Raw genomic sequence first — 17208 nt, forward strand, 5'->3', positions numbered from 1 at the left:
TGAAGTTTGGAGGGGACGGGGGGCGCACCCATGAGGGGTTTGATAAGTGGGCCCCCGTGCGCAGCCTTCCCGCATCCTCTCTTGAGTAGGAGCCCATGCCTAAAAATAATCAAGGCTTATCAAGTGGCTGCACGATGCTGACATCCAGAGCTTGGGTAATTGAAACAATCAGGGCTGAATCGGACCAATCGAAAATGATTCGTGCAAGTTTGGAGCGTATTCTGATACAAATGATATCCCTTGCTTGGCCAATTTGTCAGTGCCACGCATACACTTGGCCAGTATATTAAGACGTCACCCGCCTTTTGTAACAACGTCAGGAATCTCTGCGTGCTACCGTTCATGAACGACAGAGCGTCTAGCATAACGCCAATCTCCTCATAGCAACGCGGCACAGGGCGTTCCCGTAAGCACGAGGCTGAAAATAGTGGCAGAGCTATGTGCATGAACTGTGGCTACCAAAGGAATGTATCGCGACAGGATCTAGCATGAAACACATTGCCCGCGAATGAGCTGAAATCTGTCACCTGTGGGAAGATGAGCGAGCCTTGTGCGTCGCCATACTGCCACCAACACGTCCAGTTGCCAAATGCAGCATCATTTCATGTTCACAGGATCAATTTCGAAGTGCGAGATCTCGACGTGATGTTCTAGATAGGAATGGCCATCTTCTTCCTGTTTTTAGATCCAGTCTGTAGACACGTTCTTGGGACGCACGTTCTTTGGACGCACGCATAGTATAAAAGTTTACGTCAAGAACATCATACCAGGCAATATGGGCCGCGTCTGCATCACCTTTCTACAATTACTTCTACAATTACGCTAGAGTCGTTTTACGCCATGGCACACACCTACGCCCGGATCTTGGTTCTTGCACTAGTGTCTGCGACGACCTTCGCAGACACAACCGCGTCTGCGGACCCTGCGTTGTCATCTCTAGTGGCAGCTGCGACTGCCAGTGCAGGCTTGGTATGTTCCCCGAATACGATCAAGTTTAGTCAAGCTCTCTCCTCGCTCCAGGAGTGCCTTGGTGAAAATTTGTGGCATTTTGGCTGATTCTTTGACAATGAGTTTAGGGACCGTACGTCGCACCTGCAGCGGTGAGTGCCTAACTCTTATGGAAGATGCTATAACGGCCAAGAGACAAGCACAACTGGCCCGAGTCTTTCACGGACGTACTAGCTCATCTGACTCCGACTACTCTCACCAGGCATGTCCAAAGCTGACCTGTTCCACTGTAGCCGATCTCAACGATTCTGGCAATCGGCGACTCGTACACGGCCGGCGTGGGATCGAATGGACTGCAAGATTATTCAGATGCTTCGTCCGACTGCAGCCGATATCAACAATCCTGGCCACTCCAATTAGGAAGCCATTCTGCTTGGGGCACAAATAAGCCCGACATAGTGTTCGGGGCTTGCTCGGGCGCCAAGATGCAAGATTTGATGGATAGACAGTTGAAGCAAGGAGATCCCATCAACGTGGAGTACACGCCGATCGGCAAGCCACAGATTGCCGTCATGACTATCACTGGTAACGATGTCAATTTCTTTGAGTAGGCCACTCGCCAATCTAAAAGAGTGGCATGTGATTCTAACGGACTGGTAGTGCAATCAACGACTGTGTCCTTCGGGCGTGGTTTCCGGGGGACTGCGATACGACATTGAACAATATCGAGACCAAAATTAACAGCCAAGATTTCGAAAACCAGATAATCCAGACCTTCATACAAGTCGTGGCCGAGGGCCGCCAAGCTGGAGGTAGCAATCCGCCAGAGTCTTTCCAAACATACGTCTCCGGCTTCGTCAACTTTTGGAACGACGTCGATACAGGCTGCAACGATATGTCTTTCTCTTACTGGGGTTGATCCACGCCGACTTTGACCACTGACCTTCGCTCCAGGATGAACGGCCTCGTCAGTATTCTTAACAGCAAGATCCAGTCAGTTGCAAACCAGCTACGGGGAGTTGGGATCGTTTGGGTGGACCCTCCACAGGACCAATACAATGGACACCGCTTTTGCGAACCAGCGCCAACCGATTACCAGAAGCAACCCGTGGGAAGTAATACCTGGATCTGGCATTTGAAATCCGCCCACGATGGTGAAGGGCCTTCTGGAACCTCAACTGATAATGGTGGGTTCGATTTGGCGACGATGACACTCGACTATCTCGTGCCCGATCCGGGCCAGCGCACGTCCATCAGTGCCGAAAATCCACCGTGGAACATCAACAACAACACCTTCGGCAGCGAGGCAGGATTTCTCGACGCGTTGAATGCCACCGGCAACGACACGGCAAGGATTCTTCTCGACGAGTACACCAAGCGTATCTTCCATCCCAAAGGGTCGGGTTATACTCCCTACGCGAATGCATTCGCGAACTCGATCGGCATCGTGCTTGGCACGTCGAACGGTATCATCAACCAGCCAGGTCCGACGGATCGCTGCTGGATTAATGTGAGCCTGTTGCCTGGATGGCGTTGCAGAGAAACCTGGCTGACATTATACCTCCTCTTTAGATGACCCAGATTGACCAAAGTGGCTGCCCGAATCTCGAGGAAACGGCATCGGCGGAGGGAGATACAGTCGCTGACATCAGATACCTGCTCGACGCGACCTGGTATGATGCTGACGGCAACAACGTCGCCTCCACCAGTCCCGCCGGCAAGCAGGACTCTACAGAAGTGGCAGGCAACAAGTACCCATTGATCTTCAACGGGAACGGGCAAGACTTGACCATAGTGCCGGAAAGCCAAGGGGACTACATTCAATTCTCCTACGGATCCAGCCCCCAAGTCCAGTGGACGACCGACGATAACATCGCGAACTACCCGGGGTGTATTGTAGGATCTTGGATCCCGGGCGACTCACCGTTCGAATCTTGTGATCAGGTGAGTCTCCTTAGAAAAAAGCTGTTTTACGTGGAGGCGTGAGGACTAATAGTGCGGATAGACACGCACGATCGAGTGTCAATTCTCTTGCTAGTAGCAGTGGACGCCCTCTATTATGCAGTGTTTTCGCTCGCCAGTCCTGTTTTTTTATGTCGTGTTCTTTAGTGTTTTCCTATAAATAGTCTTTATATAAGTTATGCCTAACAGGCATAAACGCTATAGTAGTGTCTACCTATAAGGCGTATACGCTATAATAGAGTCTATAGCTCGTCTACCTAGTATATAGTAGTAACCTATATATAAAGATAGTAAATACTCTTAATGGTCTAGGGAGCTTAATATAGAGCGCTAGCTTTGTAGATACAATAACGTAACGAGCGTGTCTTGACTTATACTTTGGTTGACGAACTTCGATGTTGTATTGCTTGGGGGCCATGAGTGCTTCGGCACCCTACCATGCGAACCGTGGCGAAGACTTAGAAGACGATATGAGGCGAGGCGAAAGATTGGTAGGAGAGGTGAGGGATGATTTCACAGGTGAGGACAATGCATGCAGAATGATAGTAAACCTTTACCAAACAACAGATCAACGGCTCATACGCAGGAGTCTCAGACATAGTCTATTCCCGGATGATGCACTGTGGAGATTCTAGAGTAGACGAAGCTGCATGCGTAAAGATACCAACGAGGAATGATGGAGTGGATGGCTACAGCAAGCGGCTCAATGCTTCTTGACGGTGTCAACGTCCCTTTTGCACCTTTGTTAAACGCCGATCTCCTTCTAGGAACGAATTCGAAGTGAGCGCCATAAAAGTCACTGGTCTCTCTGATTAATCCAAATTTCCTACTCTTGCAAAGTGTAAGTCCAAGATTGCTTGCAGTCATACTGATCCCTCCCCGACTTCGCGCCGGAGAACGTCGCCCACGAGCTATCGAGGTAGGCATTGTACAAATTGCAGTACGTGCCCAGCGGCTTCTGGTTCTTGTGCAGATAGTAGGCGTTGAACATCTGGCACTTCTGGCCGTTCTTGGCTTTGGCGTTGGCGAGGTTCTGGAGGAGTGCGTAGTCGCTGCAGACTTGCGGGTTGAAGGGTCCCGGGAAGAAGCGCGAGCCCATCCAGTTTTTGCCGTTGTTGATGCCTTTGCCGTGGCAGTTCTTGGGTGGGCCCCAGGGGTGGTTTGGCCAGGCGGGGGTGGATGATGAGGTGGGTTTGGCGGTTGAAGTAGTCGTTGTCGTTGATGCGGGGACGGTCGACTTGGATGTTGTGCTGGTCGTGGTTGGGACTGGGACCGAGGACGTGCTGGAGACGACTGGTGGCGAGCACTCTGGTGGGGTGGTGATGTTCGTCTTGTCGTAGCCATCGGAGCCCGTGATGACAACGTCAAAGTCGTGTCGCTTTTCGCCAGTGTTGGTTGCCATCGAAGCATCGATGTTGCTGCCCCAGAGTGTGCACTTGTAGACCGTCATGGAGGGCGGGTTCGGACACCAGTATCCCCAAACTGTGGGTGCGGTGGAGTCGTTGGCGGAAGGGTTCAACGATGGATCACGCTCGATGAAGATGTTGAAGGCCGTGCAGAGATCGGTCGAGTCGCACTTGGCAGCGCATCCGGCGACGTCGTAGCTCTGAAGGCTGTACAGGCCGAGATAAGACTGAGCACTGACGGATGCGTTGAGATCTTTGAAGACTTGGCTGTATTGGGTGTTGTTCACAGACGGAACGTTTGTCGGCGCAGCCTGAGCGGACGAGTGGAATGGTGGGTAAGCCAGGAAAGCGGAGGCAGTGTCTGGCGTTGGGACGGGTCCATATCCATCTGGTTGAGGAGCACAGGGGTCCTACCATTAAGGTCAGTACCAATACTATCAGACTATGCGATAGCTCATACTAATGGGTTGATGAAGCCGCAGTAGGTGCCAGCCTCAGGAGTGGTAGGACAAGCCTGACCAGCAGAAGTGGTCGCGGTCAGGGCTGGATCAGTGGTGTAGCCAGTTGCTAGGGCTGGATAGTAAGGAGTATATCCAGAGGTCGTGGCATCACGGCGTGCGTTGCCTGCAGCTGAGGTGGCTGTAGCACTTGCGGTGGCAACTCCGCTGATGGCAACGCTGGTGTACAGGGTGGCGGTCTGAACACCGTCAGAGTCGACTGCTGATGGACCGCTGGCGACGACTGGTGCTGCTGCGATCTGGGCGAAGTCGAGCTGCTGAGGAGCAGGAGAGGCAAGTGCTGAGCCGATCAAGGCTGCACCGGCCAAGAGATTGCGGTTGTTGATCATTGTGAAAATGATTCTTGCTGGAACAGAAGGAGAATGAGAGTTGAGTGAGTGTAATGGTCGACTTACCTCGCGGTTCACCACTCACTATATATGCCAGAACATTGCCCTTAGTGCGACGTCTGGACTGCAAGCTCCGCGGTCATGCGGGTATACTAGAGCATTGATGTGTAAGGGGCCATAAGAGTCCACCGAAATAGGCGTAACAGATACGAGAGGATGGAGGTTTAGGTTGACTCGAGTCGTCGACGGGACCTGTATCGTACTCCTCCCCGAACGCCGTGAGAATCCAGACTCATAGGGCATTTCAACCGTCTGTCTCCGTCGACCCGGTCGTTCTTCTTCCCCTCTGCGGTGCCTTGGCGTTGCATGATTGGGGAGAACTTAGTGAGGTGAACTGAACGGCCCTTACCCTCCGAGGAAAAGTAGGAACGCAAGCACAGGGCGTCTTGAGGCTTGGTGGTCGTCGTCGTCGTCGACTCGACGGTATGTGAAGCTTGGTAGAGATGTTTCCGAAAGCCGTTTGGAGACCACGTTTCTGGCATGTGGCTGTTCGAAAGGAGCTTAGTATAGGCATGCTATGTCCAAGCTGAGTCTCGCAGGCCAAGTTCGTCTCCAATAGCGGCCAAATCTAGACTGGCCTTGCATAAAAGTGCATTCGGTCCGATGATCGTCAGGCACACTGCCGAATTCGGCCACCCGCTGGATTCGTCACCATGCCGGTTTCGAAATCTGCAGCGTCATTGAACATAAACTATTGTTTCATTCTTGTAGCTGCATCGCCGGAGCGTGACAAAAGCCCGCGCCCACTCAGATTATTGATATTGTGGAAGGCGAGGAGAAAGGAAGAACAATGTGCGAACCGGGTGATTTCTCCCGTCTCCTCGACCGGAAGGATCGTGCACGCCCCGGCTCCTACTACACCGATTCAGCGGGTACCCAAACATCAACACACGCTAGACATCGCCAGAACGCAGGATCTCGGCTTTGCGTACGCCGTGGCCGACGAAAATGTCAGATTTCGAAATCTGGACTCTGCCTGATGACTATCGATTCGAGTGAGAGGAGACTACGACGAAGCCACAACCATCGAATGGATCATGAGTCCTTGATCGATATTTGCTCCTCCTCATGCCTGAATGTTCCTTCTGGGCATGGCCGATCTGGTGCCGACGAAGTGCCGTTAGCAGATTTGCTGAGCAATAGTCATGCAGCCGAGGGCGAAATTGAGAAGCAGGATGGCCTGAGACGTCGCTCGAACACAGAAAACCGCGGGGACAGATATAGGGAGTACAGTATCATCGAACGTGGACGCTCGAGGCATGATTCTCATGGTGCTCGTTTGAATCCCAATAGTGAACAGGCCATGATGAGATCGATCTACGACTGTCGACGCAATTCAAGGTACTGCTCAAGAACACCTCTTGCCATCTCATCCAAGCCTGCAAACTTGAAACCCAACACTTCCTCGCTAGAAGCGACTTCGTACTTCTTGAGGCTTTGCTCAACTTTACCCACAGTCCCCGGCTTGAACAGACCAGATTCGACTTCTCTGGGAAAGAACTTGGCCGCATTTCTCGCATAGACGTCCCAGGCTGTGCAGTTTCCATCGTTGCCCACAACAATGATAACGTCTCCATTTCGGCCCTTTTCTGGGTCGAGAGCCAGAACGTGCGCTCTGGCTGCATCGTCGAGGAGCACCTGCGAGTTTGCGGCTCGAGTCGGATGACCGAGCATGGCGTTGAGTGTTCCAATGCTACTGCTGGCAAACAGATCGCCCACGTTTTGAGCCAGTTCATGAGGGCCTTGGATCAGGCCAGGCAGAATTCTGATCAGACTGTACCCAACCTCGTTCTGACTGACAAACTCTGTTCCAGCATGGTGGGCAAGGACCTTGGACATGATGTAGGCCTCTCCAGGCGTTTCCAGTTTACTGGCAGCTTCGACCGAAGGACGTGGTATAAGATCGTTTGGGCCAGCTCGATCTTTGCTCTCTGGAACTCGAAGAATCCCGACACTTGAAGTGATGATCACAGTCTTGACACTTGGCGACTTGGCGGCGGCTGCCAGGATACTCAACGTGCCTTTTGTCGCTGGTTCAAAGTACAGCTCCTGCCAATCTTCCTTCTGATGCTCTAATTTGGTAGGCATCGGACTGGCGATGTGGATGATGTGCTGGACACCCTTCACAGCTTCGTCGTATGCCCCTGTCGCTATCACATCCGGAACTTGCACAGCTTCGATGTCGGCAGTATACGGTCTCGCCGACGGACTGTTCTTGATCCTCTCCGCCTGCTCTGGCTTTCGCAGAGCGATTCGTGCTCTGTAACCGGCTTGCAGGGCCAGAACGAGGACTCGAAAGCCAAGATGGCCCGAAGCCCCTATCCACGAGGTCAGCACGTCTTGTTCAGACGATATTAGCATCCAAGGCTCTGTTACGTACCAGTTATCAGTAGGAGGGGTTTATATGGTGCGTCCATGACGACAGGTCTCGTGTGCTCCAAAGTTTTACTGGTCAGTCTTGGAAGTATTGCAAAGTTCGGACTTATTCAACATTCAACAGCATCTGTTGCGACCGCTTTGATCTTTATGGACCTTGCTCGTAAAGTAGAGTCGGTGGCCTCTGCGAGAACACAATGCCAAGAGGGAATGAGTCAGCTACAAGCCGACTTGGGTTTGATCATTCATCCGGCGAAGGCGTGCTAAATATGCTGCGTATTAAAACATTTCTACACTCGGAGTATCAACAAGGTCAACTAGACGACGATATTCACAGCTCGCGGCGCTAGCCCGTTGGAGTGTGGAGCTGAAGGCTTCATGTGTAAGACACCACGCCGAGCTGCAGCTCAGTAATCAGCTTGTAGCAGAAGGCTGCAACATCCGACCCCGTCAAGGGTCTCATAAAAGAGAATAGGTTCACGTACTCGCAATCGCACTTTCTTCTTTACTCAAAACGCTCTGACTGACTATACATCCTATCATCACAAAATCCTGCTTACTTTTGATTCCACAAAACTGCATTGAAAAATGCCTCGCTGGAACTTTGAGCTCACCAAAGACGTTCTGACGCAGCCAGAAAAGCAACAGCTGGCCACCGACATCACAAACCTCTACTACGAGAAAGGCCTTCCAAAGTTTCTCATCAACGTCATATACAATGAGCATCCAGTTGGGGGATACTTCGCAGGTGCAAAGAGCCCAGCGAAGGCTGTATTCTTCATCATCTCGCACGCGGCTCGTGCTTTCCCCGATGAAGAGTCCGCATTGCAATTTCACAAAGAGGTTGATGATATCATAAGGCCGTTGCTTGAGCCCAAGGGATTGAAGTGGGAATGCAATATTTACGAGCAATCGTCATACCATTGGAGGGTCAATGGGGTCAGGCCGCCAGTGATGGGGTCGGATGGGATGAAGAAGTGGGTTGAAGAGGATAGGCCAACTTGAAGCAGCAGCGACAGAAGCTATGCTTTGTCTTATTGAGTAGACCAGCGGCATAGATTTTGGGTCTGCAAATGTCTACGTGGGATTACGGTCTGTTGTAATCCATTTTGGAATTCAAACTGTCGTTTCCAAATGCCTCGCAAGCAGGTGTGCTCCATGTTGCTGCATTGCTGACTAGTCTTCGTTTTCGTCCTCCTCCGTTGAGGTTCGTCCGTTGGATTTTAGGGCATGCTAGCCTTTCGACGCTTTACAGTCATCATGTGCTTGGAAATGCCTCGTCCTGACGTTGTCGTGTCTTTAGCTTTCATTAGCGCTTCCTTCACTGGCCCAAGTCGGCTAGCGCTGCGAACCTAAGTGAATGAACCCCACAAACTTTGCGGCTGGAAGGTGCTTGCCTCCTTTGCTCATCTTTGTATCAACAACAACGCCTCCTCGTACCAGTCATGAGCTGATACGCTGCGGTTCTTCGATATGCCGATTCGCAGCCTAGCATGTGAGTCCCTGAATACATCCATCTTCGGTAATTTCAGGTGTTTTGACCAATGAAATCAAGGCGCTGCATGCAAACGGCGCAAGGTCAAGGTCTGAATCCATGCACCCGAGCGATCTACTATGGCTCATCATTCACAGTGTAATCTTGCGCGGCCATCATGCAGAAACTGTGTCCGTCGGAAAGAAGTCTGTCCGGGTTACTTGTCGGAGACCGACACCTTCACGAACTTCATCGTATACGCTGGTACTCAAAGACCGGCAGAGGTGGCTGGCATTCCATCTACAGAGGATGATGCCGAGCCGCTCATCGACGCAGTCTCCAAACAGAGAGGTCCGATCATCCCAGCGTGGGCCACCCCGAACGCAGTCAGTTCAGCCAACGTCGCCAGATCACAATTCATTGTGGCCTCCATGTCTCTCTTCCGAGGCAAAAACGAGATTTCATATCAATTTCTCGATATGATGGACATATCGCATCTGAATAGTGTGACACTTGAACAGCGGTGTCTGACCTCTGCCATGGACGCTTTCAGTCAAGTTCAGTTCGCGAGCACGTTGGAGAGTCCCGACTTGGCGAGAGCAGCGCGCTCCGCCTACGACAGATCTCTGCATCATCTCAGGAGTGCTTTAGCTTTGGTTTCTCATGAAGATTTGCCGTCTTATGAGATTCTCGTCACCATTTTGATTCTCGTCTTCTGTGGAGTATGTCTCATCCGCTTCTGCTGGTACGTTCGACCTTGACTGACACAGCTTTTAGCACTACGACGTCCTTTATAATGATTGGAGCCCTTATTGGCATAAAGTGGCACTGGAGCGCATGCTCATCCGACACATTCTCAGCCCGACCTCTCAGCAAGTCGAAGCTTCAGTGTTGCTTCAGGCAAGCCACATCATGGTTAGTCGCGCATCGCGTGTCAGGGATATCACTTACAAGTGTGAAGCTATTTAGGACACTGGTCGCAAGGAAAGCATGCATCTTAGACTGTATCGGATGGCCGAACGGTCACCCAGCGAACGAATCCCAACGCCCGTTTTGGAACCTCCTCACCATTGGAGTCAAGGTTCCTCGACTTTTAGAGAACTCTGACAGCATCATGATTGGTATTGGTGAACACTATGCACCTACTACGATAATCGCCCTTCATGAGGTTATGGCAGAGCTCGACACTTTCAAGGAGGACTGGTACCAGCAGTACGACTCAGGCCGGCCATATCAGCTTGTCCCTACCTCTGACTTTGGTGACTTCTTCACGGGCATGCGAGGAGAGCATGTATTCCACATGGTCTTTAATTTCAACGATCGACGAACTGCTTACGTATTCAGCACACTCACGCTGCTGCTCCTCTCTACAAGTCAGGCGCTTTTGAATCTATCAACCCTTGGTTACGATGTCACAGATGAAAAGAAGTCACTTCAAGACTGGCCAACTTCGGTAGAGTCCTGCGTGGAAGATCTTTGCTGCACAATCCCGTATCAGTCGAGTACTGATCAAGGATATGCCGGATCTATAGGTTCGCTGCCCATGCTCCGAGCGGTCGCAGATTACTTTCATACACATGGAATGACGGAGATGCAGACTTGGTGCCAGAACGTGGTATCGCGCATCTACACCAGAGGTGTGCGATCGGCTCTGAAGCACTTCCAGCTCAAACCTACAATGGCCAGTCTAGGACCATGATAATCAGTAAGGTTGTGGCAACTCTGGATGATCAACTCAACCCGCTACTTCATGATTGAAAATGCTACGGATTCTAGCCGGCGGCGGAGCTCTTCTCTCCAGGCGGATATCTCTTCATGCAATAAGCGATGAGTATCACGACAATCATTTCGATGGCAAAGAACATCGTCGCCAGCTCGTATCCAACGGCAAACTTTGGTGCGTCCCCGGATGGATACGCGAAAAGAATCACCCACGCACTCATTGCGTACGCAAAAGCCTCTGTCCATCCAATCGTAATAATGCGATGTTCGCTCGAGAAACTGCAGGCCTCATTGACCATTGTCATCACCAACGCACCAGCGCCAGTCTCGCCGTACGTCATGAACCAGCCAGCCATCATTGCAGCATGATTGTGCTCTGGATACACCGACAGAATTATCGTTCCAATCATTGACATCATGCATGCGATACAGACCACCCACCAGCGAGTCTGGTAGTAATCGCTCACCCATGCATAGATGAGCGCCATCACGATCTGGTACGCAAAGCCGCCGGTCGGGATGTTGTTGACGTCCTGGACCGAGTACAAGCCAGTACTCTTGAGATATATGTTGAAGTAGTTGTACACCCTGATTCCGAGCACATGGCAAGCAAAGGCAATCGGGAACAACCACATTGGCCACATCGATAGGGACTCCTTAACGATTCGCCAGGTTAGCTTCGATGGAGGTTTGCGGCCCACTTCCTCCATTCGCTGCTTTGCGATTTCGCGATCCCGGGTGTTGAGCCAGTACGCTCGAGTGTTGGTAGGACTGTCAGGTACGGCGAAGAATCCGTACAGAGAGACAGGGATGCCGATAATGCCGTCGAAGATCATTAGCCACCTCCACGCTGCGATGCCATGTTTCCCATTCATGCCGGAGTACAATGCCGACTGGAGATATCCGGAGAACATACTACCAGCAGCGGACGTGGCGATGAAGATCGATGATCGCTTCCCCAACTCCTCTGGCTTATACCAGTTGCCTAGCAATGTAAGGATACCGGGAAATGCTGATGCTTCAAGCAGTCCGATGAAGAAGCGCAGTACAAGCAGGGTCTCCAGATTCTTCGCGGCACCCATGGCCATGACGAGAAGGCTCCAGATGAACTCCAGCGCCGGCAGCCAGATCGAAGGCCGAACTTTTAGCATGACCAGCTGAGAGGCCAGGTTGCCGATGACATATCCAGAGGTGAACATTGTCTGCAAGAGGTTATAGTCCTGTCCAGTCATATCGATGTCTTCCTTCATCCCGCTAACGTAAGCGTTGGTGACCTGGAGTGGGAAACTTAGCAGGCTAAAAGATATATCCGCAGACTGTCGTTGACTTACGTTTGTCTGATCGAGATACTTGACGAAGTAAGCGATACAGACATACGACATGATAAACCAGTCGGCTTTGTTCACGAAGGCTCTCTCTTCTGGCGATTTGTCGAGGGAATCCCAGAGGAATCTTCGCAGCCTGCTTCGTTTCTTTGGCTTCTGCTCGACAGCCCCGGCGCTGCTGGCTGGCTGGCCGTCCTCTGACAGCGATAGCGATGTCTGGACAATGCCGCCAGGCTTCTCGGTGGCTGAAGTCGACGCCATACTACTTGCGACGTTCCTATTCGACCTCTACAGAACGTAGAGCGTGGAACGCTATTTATGATTTCGAGAAATGGCTCGCCGGCTCGCCATATGCCGTGAAGTTTCTATATGGCACCATGTGAAAGCACGCAATCGTCTAGAAGATGAATTAGATCTCAGTGGATGCAGCGACGCACCAAGTTGCCCTATCAGCGTACGGCCAGGCCACGGTTGACAGGGGTTTTGCGATAGGTTGACCGATATCGCCGGTAGATCTACGGCGCAGATCGACCTCATGGAACGACTGCTGGCGTCGAAAAGAGTGAAAAACGATACTCATAGCAGCAGAGAAAATAGGGTCAGCTGCCAACGTGGGCACAAAATTTACGATATGAGCCCTTTCCTTGGAGACGACGGCCATTCTTCGCCTGACAAGGCTGAGCCATCTGGAATCAGCATTGCTATCGATCGTGGCGGCACGTTCTGCGATGTGATTGCACAAATTCCAGAGCAAGAAGATATCATCTTCAAACTACTGTCTGTCGACCCTCAACATTACACTGACGCTCCTACGGAAGCCATACGGCGGATTCTCGAGAAAGTGGAAGCTCGACAAATACCAGTGGTAGAGAAGCTCGATGGGTCTCGAATTTCAAGCTGCCGAATCGGAACGACCATAGCGACAAATGCGCTACTGGAACAGAAAGGCGAGAAGTTTGCTTTTGTCACCACGAAAGGGTTCCGAGATGTATGCGTTGTTGGAGACCAGACGCGGCCGAAGCTTTTCGATCTGAGAGTTGTGAAGCCGAAGGCTTTGCATGATACAGTCATTGAGATCGATGAGAGAGTCACGGTTGAAGACTTTGATCTTAATCCCTCCCCTTGCTTGCAAGAAGAACTCCTACAGGATGCTGATGTTGTCAAGACGGCAAGCGGCGAGTTGATACGAGTCTTGCAACGTCCCAACGAGGAGCGTGTGAGAACGCAGTTGTTCCAACTCAAAGACCAGGGATACCGCTCAGTCGCCATTTGTCTCATGCACGCCTGGGCTTTCCCCGATCATGAGCAGGTCATTGCTAGAATCGCTAAAGAACTTGGGTTCGAGAACATCACAACATCCCACGAGACACATCCGGCCATCAAACTTCTTGAAAGAGCAACTGCCGTGTGCTCAGAGGCGTATCTTTACCCAGTAGTGCATGATTACGTCCAACAGTTTGAGAAAGGTTTCGCACAGCTACCACAACGAGTCGAGTTTATGTGCTCGAATGGAGGCTTACGACAAGCACGGAAGTTCAACGGAAACGAGGCTCTGTTGAGCGGCCCTGCTGGTGGTGTAGTCGGCGTCGCCGAATCATGCTTTGATTCCGAATCCCAAGTACCTTTACTCGGATACGATATGGGTGGAACTTCTACCGACGTCTGCAGATACGACGGCAAATACGACTTTCTCCAGGAAACCAAAATTGCTGGTCGCAGTATTATCGCACCGATGCTCAACATATCGACCGTAGCAGCAGGAGGTGGCTCTATTCTGTCACTACGGAACGGATTGCTGGCCGTAGGTCCGGAAAGCGCAGGTGCTTTTCCAGGTCCGGCCTGCTACAGGAATGGCGGACCTCTGACTGTCACTGACGCCAATCTCTTCCTTGGACGACTTGTCCTGTCCTCGTTTCCGGCGATCTTTGGAGTCAATGCAGATCAGCCACTGGACGTCGATATAGTAAAGAAGAAATTCGATGCACTCGCCAAAGACTTCCACAAGCAGACTGGACAGAGCATGGCTGCACAGGACCTTGCTTTGGGTTTCCTCGATGTTGCAAACGAAGCCATGAGTAGGCCCATTCGCAACATCACAGAAGCCAGAGGCTATGCTCCAGAGAGCCATAACCTCGTCAGCTTTGGAGGTGCCGGAGGGCAACATGCGTGTGCTATTGCAGACAAGCTGGGCATTGGCACCGTTTTGATTCACAAACATTCATCCCTGTTATCAGCTTATGGAATCGCGCACGCACAGCTGCAACATGAGACATCCGCTCCATATTCCGGAAACTGGTCCATTGACGCACTGGGTAGCATCCGAAGCCGCTTCGATGCACTACGCGAGGGCGTTGAAAAGGAGTTGGTCTCACAAGGAAGCCGTCCTGACACCATTACTTATGACGAGATTGTGAACTTGCGGTATTTCGGCACTGACACATCGCTCAGTATCTCGAAGCCAAAAGACGAAGACTACGGCACAGCTTTCACGAGAGAGCATGCTCGTGAATTTGCATTCACAATGGACAGGCAGATTGTGATTGACTCTCTTAGGATTCGAAGGACTGGCAACTCCGGCACAATCGAGAAGCAGAGGCCGCCAACGAAGGAACTGGCTCTGGCTAAATCACAGTCAATGCCATCTTCATCCTCCGCTTCACAGGCGGTGTATGTCAACGGCGCCGCTCACGAGACACTGGTATACCAGCTAGACGAGGTTCCGAAAGGTACCAACATTGCAGGTCCTGCGATCTTGATTGACGCGACGCAGACCATCTTGATTGAGCCGTCATTTACTGCGTATGTTCTTTCCAATCATGTCGCTCTGGAAAAGCAATCGATTCTCACACAAAAGTCGACGACGTACGATGCTCTCAACGCTGTTCAGCTCTCCGTCTTTGCACATCGCTTCATGGCCATCGCCGAACAGATGGGCAACACACTTCAACGCACGTCGATATCGTCGAGTATTCGCGAGCGGCTTGACTTCTCATGTGCAATCTTTTCTCCTGAGGGCAAGTTGATCGCCAATGCACCGCACAGTAAGTACCAAGGATTGCGTTCCAGCTATTTACTGACGCTCTGTGATAGTCCCGATCCATCTCGGTAGCATGCAGTTCGCCATACAAGCTCAGCATCGCCACTGGCAAGAAAAGCTGCAAGAAGGAGATGTGTGCCTCACAAACCACCCTGAGTGGGGTGGGACGCATTTGCCAGACCTCACGGTCGTCACTCCCTGCTTCGTTGATGGATCGATTGCGTTCTACGTTGCCAGCCGTGGTCACCATACTGACATCGGTGGACGAGGTATCACCAGCATGATGCCGGAAAGCAAGCAGCTCTGGGAAGAAGGCATCAACGTCGAGAGTATGAAGATAGCCAGTGCCGGCAAGTTCCTCGAGGACGATGTTCGGGCTGCGTTCCTTGCAGCGGGAGATCATCCTGGGTGTGCGTCAACGAGACGGATTCAAGACAATCTCTCGGATCTCAAAGCGCAGATGTCAGCCAACCAGCGTGGCTTGACCCTGATCAAGAAGCTCTGTGATGAGGTAGGGCTTCCACTCGTGCACCAGGCTATGGAAGGCATCCAAGCAAACGCAGAGAATGCGGTGCGGACGTTCCTTCGCGAGATGAGCACCAAACATCCAGAACCGCTGCGAGCTGTGGATCACTATGATGACGGAACACCTATCAAGCTCTGTATCACCATCGACAAAGAAAGCGGGTCTGCCACATTCGACTTTGAAGGTACTGGCCCTCAGATCTGGGGTAATTTCAACAGCCCCATCTCTATCACTCACTCCGCGGTCATATACACCTTGCGCTGCCTTTTGAACCTCGACATTCCTCTGAATGAAGGCTGCCTCACTCCAGTGACAATCAAAGTCCCAAAGAACAGCATCCTCAACCCAGGGCCGGGTGTTGCGATTTGTGGTAGCACGATTGCCAGCCAACGAGTGATTGACACCATCCTGAAGGCTTTCAAAGCTTGTGCCGCGTTCCAGGGCTGCGCAAGTAGTTTCGGCTGGGGCACAGGTGGGCGGGACCCAATCTCGGGCGCTATCACGCCAGGCTGGAACTTTGGCGAGGCCATCGGAGGAGGCTGCGGTGCTGGACCTGGATGGGACGGCGAGCATGCAACTCAGGTGCATTCAACGAACACAAGAATGACCGATCCGGAGGTAGTCGAGAAAAGGACCCAAGTCCTCGTCCGAAGATCTGTGATCAGGCAGGGTTCTGGCGGGAAGGGCAAATGGAACGGGGGAAACGGAGTCACCAGGGAAATCGAGGCTAGAATCCCGCTGAAGTTCAGCATCCTCAGCGACAGAAGAGTCTTTGCACCGTATGGCATGAGTGGAGGCGGGGACGGAATGCCAGGGCGGAATGTGGCTTTTAAGAGGGATCCAACCTCGGGAGATCTGGTTGAAGTTAATCTTGGTGGCAAGGCTGTGATCGATCTGGATGCTGGCGAGTATATCCAGATCTCGACGCCAGGTGGTGGGGGATGGGGAAAACCTTGAAAGGCCTCTGCCCGCCGCATCTGACCAACATGATGCGTAGAAGACCATGCTTGTGGCGTGCTCTTTTCATGAGTGCTGACAAGACAGGTCCAGCTCTTCCGTCGGATGCATGTGGCTGGCGGGTTCGTGAGCTGAATGATCTTGCAAAGCCGTTGGATGGAGAAAGCGATGCCTCCGACACTTCCATCCCGAACACCAGTACGTAAGGTCTAAGGACAGGTTCGTCATCAAAAGCCTGCAAGTGAGTGCCGTGAGAAAACCGGCTCGTCGCCACCCCCTTTTACGCTGCTTTCTTCCTTTGATATCAAAATAGGACAAGCGCGAACCTTGATACCGCGGGACATTTTGCCAGTTAGTGACGAAAGATTGAGATTAGAGCATTCCCTTGCCTCACTTCTGCAGTAGACAACGACAGAGCGCAATGACTATCAGGGCTTCTTTTCGACCCAATTTTTTTTATCAACCCTACGGCGCTTCGTTCGCGTCTGATGATCTTCAATGGCATCTCGCCTGCAGCTGGTCAATGCACGGGTGTCTCAGGCAGGCGGCGTTGCGGCTGAGCGACTTC

The 17208-nt window shown here is 51.9% G+C and overlaps 7 protein-coding genes across 7 annotated transcripts; 4 read left to right on the forward strand and 3 right to left on the reverse strand.

Moving 5' to 3' along the window:
• Nucleotides 1–840: 840 nt before the first annotated feature.
• Nucleotides 841–2986, forward strand: M409DRAFT_25247 (uncharacterized protein; the record flags this gene model as incomplete). The annotated part of the gene is made up of 6 exons (XM_033807605.1): nucleotides 841–969; nucleotides 1242–1555; nucleotides 1609–1845; nucleotides 1903–2458; nucleotides 2521–2892; nucleotides 2954–2986. The coding sequence occupies 6 exons, from the start codon at nucleotides 841–843 to the stop codon at nucleotides 2984–2986; spliced, it is 1641 nt and encodes a 546-aa protein (XP_033665257.1).
• Nucleotides 2987–3736: 750 nt separating this feature from the next.
• M409DRAFT_25248 (uncharacterized protein) lies at nucleotides 3737–5163 on the reverse strand (the record flags this gene model as incomplete). Its single annotated transcript, XM_033807606.1, has 2 exons — nucleotides 3737–4726; nucleotides 4777–5163. The coding sequence occupies 2 exons, from the start codon at nucleotides 5161–5163 to the stop codon at nucleotides 3737–3739; spliced, it is 1377 nt and encodes a 458-aa protein (XP_033665258.1).
• A 1377-nt stretch (nucleotides 5164–6540) lies between these two features.
• On the reverse strand, nucleotides 6541–7640 carry M409DRAFT_25249 (uncharacterized protein; the record flags this gene model as incomplete). Its single annotated transcript, XM_033807607.1, has 2 exons — nucleotides 6541–7541; nucleotides 7604–7640. The coding sequence occupies 2 exons, from the start codon at nucleotides 7638–7640 to the stop codon at nucleotides 6541–6543; spliced, it is 1038 nt and encodes a 345-aa protein (XP_033665259.1).
• Nucleotides 7641–8187: 547 nt separating this feature from the next.
• Nucleotides 8188–8604, forward strand: M409DRAFT_56644 (uncharacterized protein; the record flags this gene model as incomplete). The annotated part of the gene is made up of 1 exon (XM_033813357.1): nucleotides 8188–8604. One exon carries the CDS (start codon nucleotides 8188–8190, stop codon nucleotides 8602–8604), a length of 417 nt encoding a protein of 138 aa, XP_033665260.1.
• Nucleotides 8605–9213: 609 nt separating this feature from the next.
• On the forward strand, nucleotides 9214–10461 carry M409DRAFT_56645 (uncharacterized protein; the record flags this gene model as incomplete). The annotated part of the gene is made up of 4 exons (XM_033813358.1): nucleotides 9214–9795; nucleotides 9851–9988; nucleotides 10035–10332; nucleotides 10418–10461. The coding sequence occupies 4 exons, from the start codon at nucleotides 9214–9216 to the stop codon at nucleotides 10459–10461; spliced, it is 1062 nt and encodes a 353-aa protein (XP_033665261.1).
• Nucleotides 10462–10845: 384 nt separating this feature from the next.
• M409DRAFT_56646 (uncharacterized protein) lies at nucleotides 10846–12381 on the reverse strand (the record flags this gene model as incomplete). The annotated part of the gene is made up of 2 exons (XM_033813359.1): nucleotides 10846–12069; nucleotides 12127–12381. The coding sequence occupies 2 exons, from the start codon at nucleotides 12379–12381 to the stop codon at nucleotides 10846–10848; spliced, it is 1479 nt and encodes a 492-aa protein (XP_033665262.1).
• A 370-nt stretch (nucleotides 12382–12751) lies between these two features.
• Nucleotides 12752–16640, forward strand: M409DRAFT_25252 (uncharacterized protein; the record flags this gene model as incomplete). The annotated part of the gene is made up of 2 exons (XM_033807608.1): nucleotides 12752–15161; nucleotides 15211–16640. 2 exons carry the CDS (start codon nucleotides 12752–12754, stop codon nucleotides 16638–16640), a joined length of 3840 nt encoding a protein of 1279 aa, XP_033665263.1.
• Nucleotides 16641–17208: the final 568 nt, after the last annotated feature.

This window comes from Zasmidium cellare, assembly GCF_010093935.1.
Source record: "Zasmidium cellare ATCC 36951 unplaced genomic scaffold M409scaffold_26, whole genome shotgun sequence".
Classification (NCBI taxonomy): Eukaryota; Fungi; Ascomycota; class Dothideomycetes; order Mycosphaerellales; family Mycosphaerellaceae; genus Zasmidium; species Zasmidium cellare.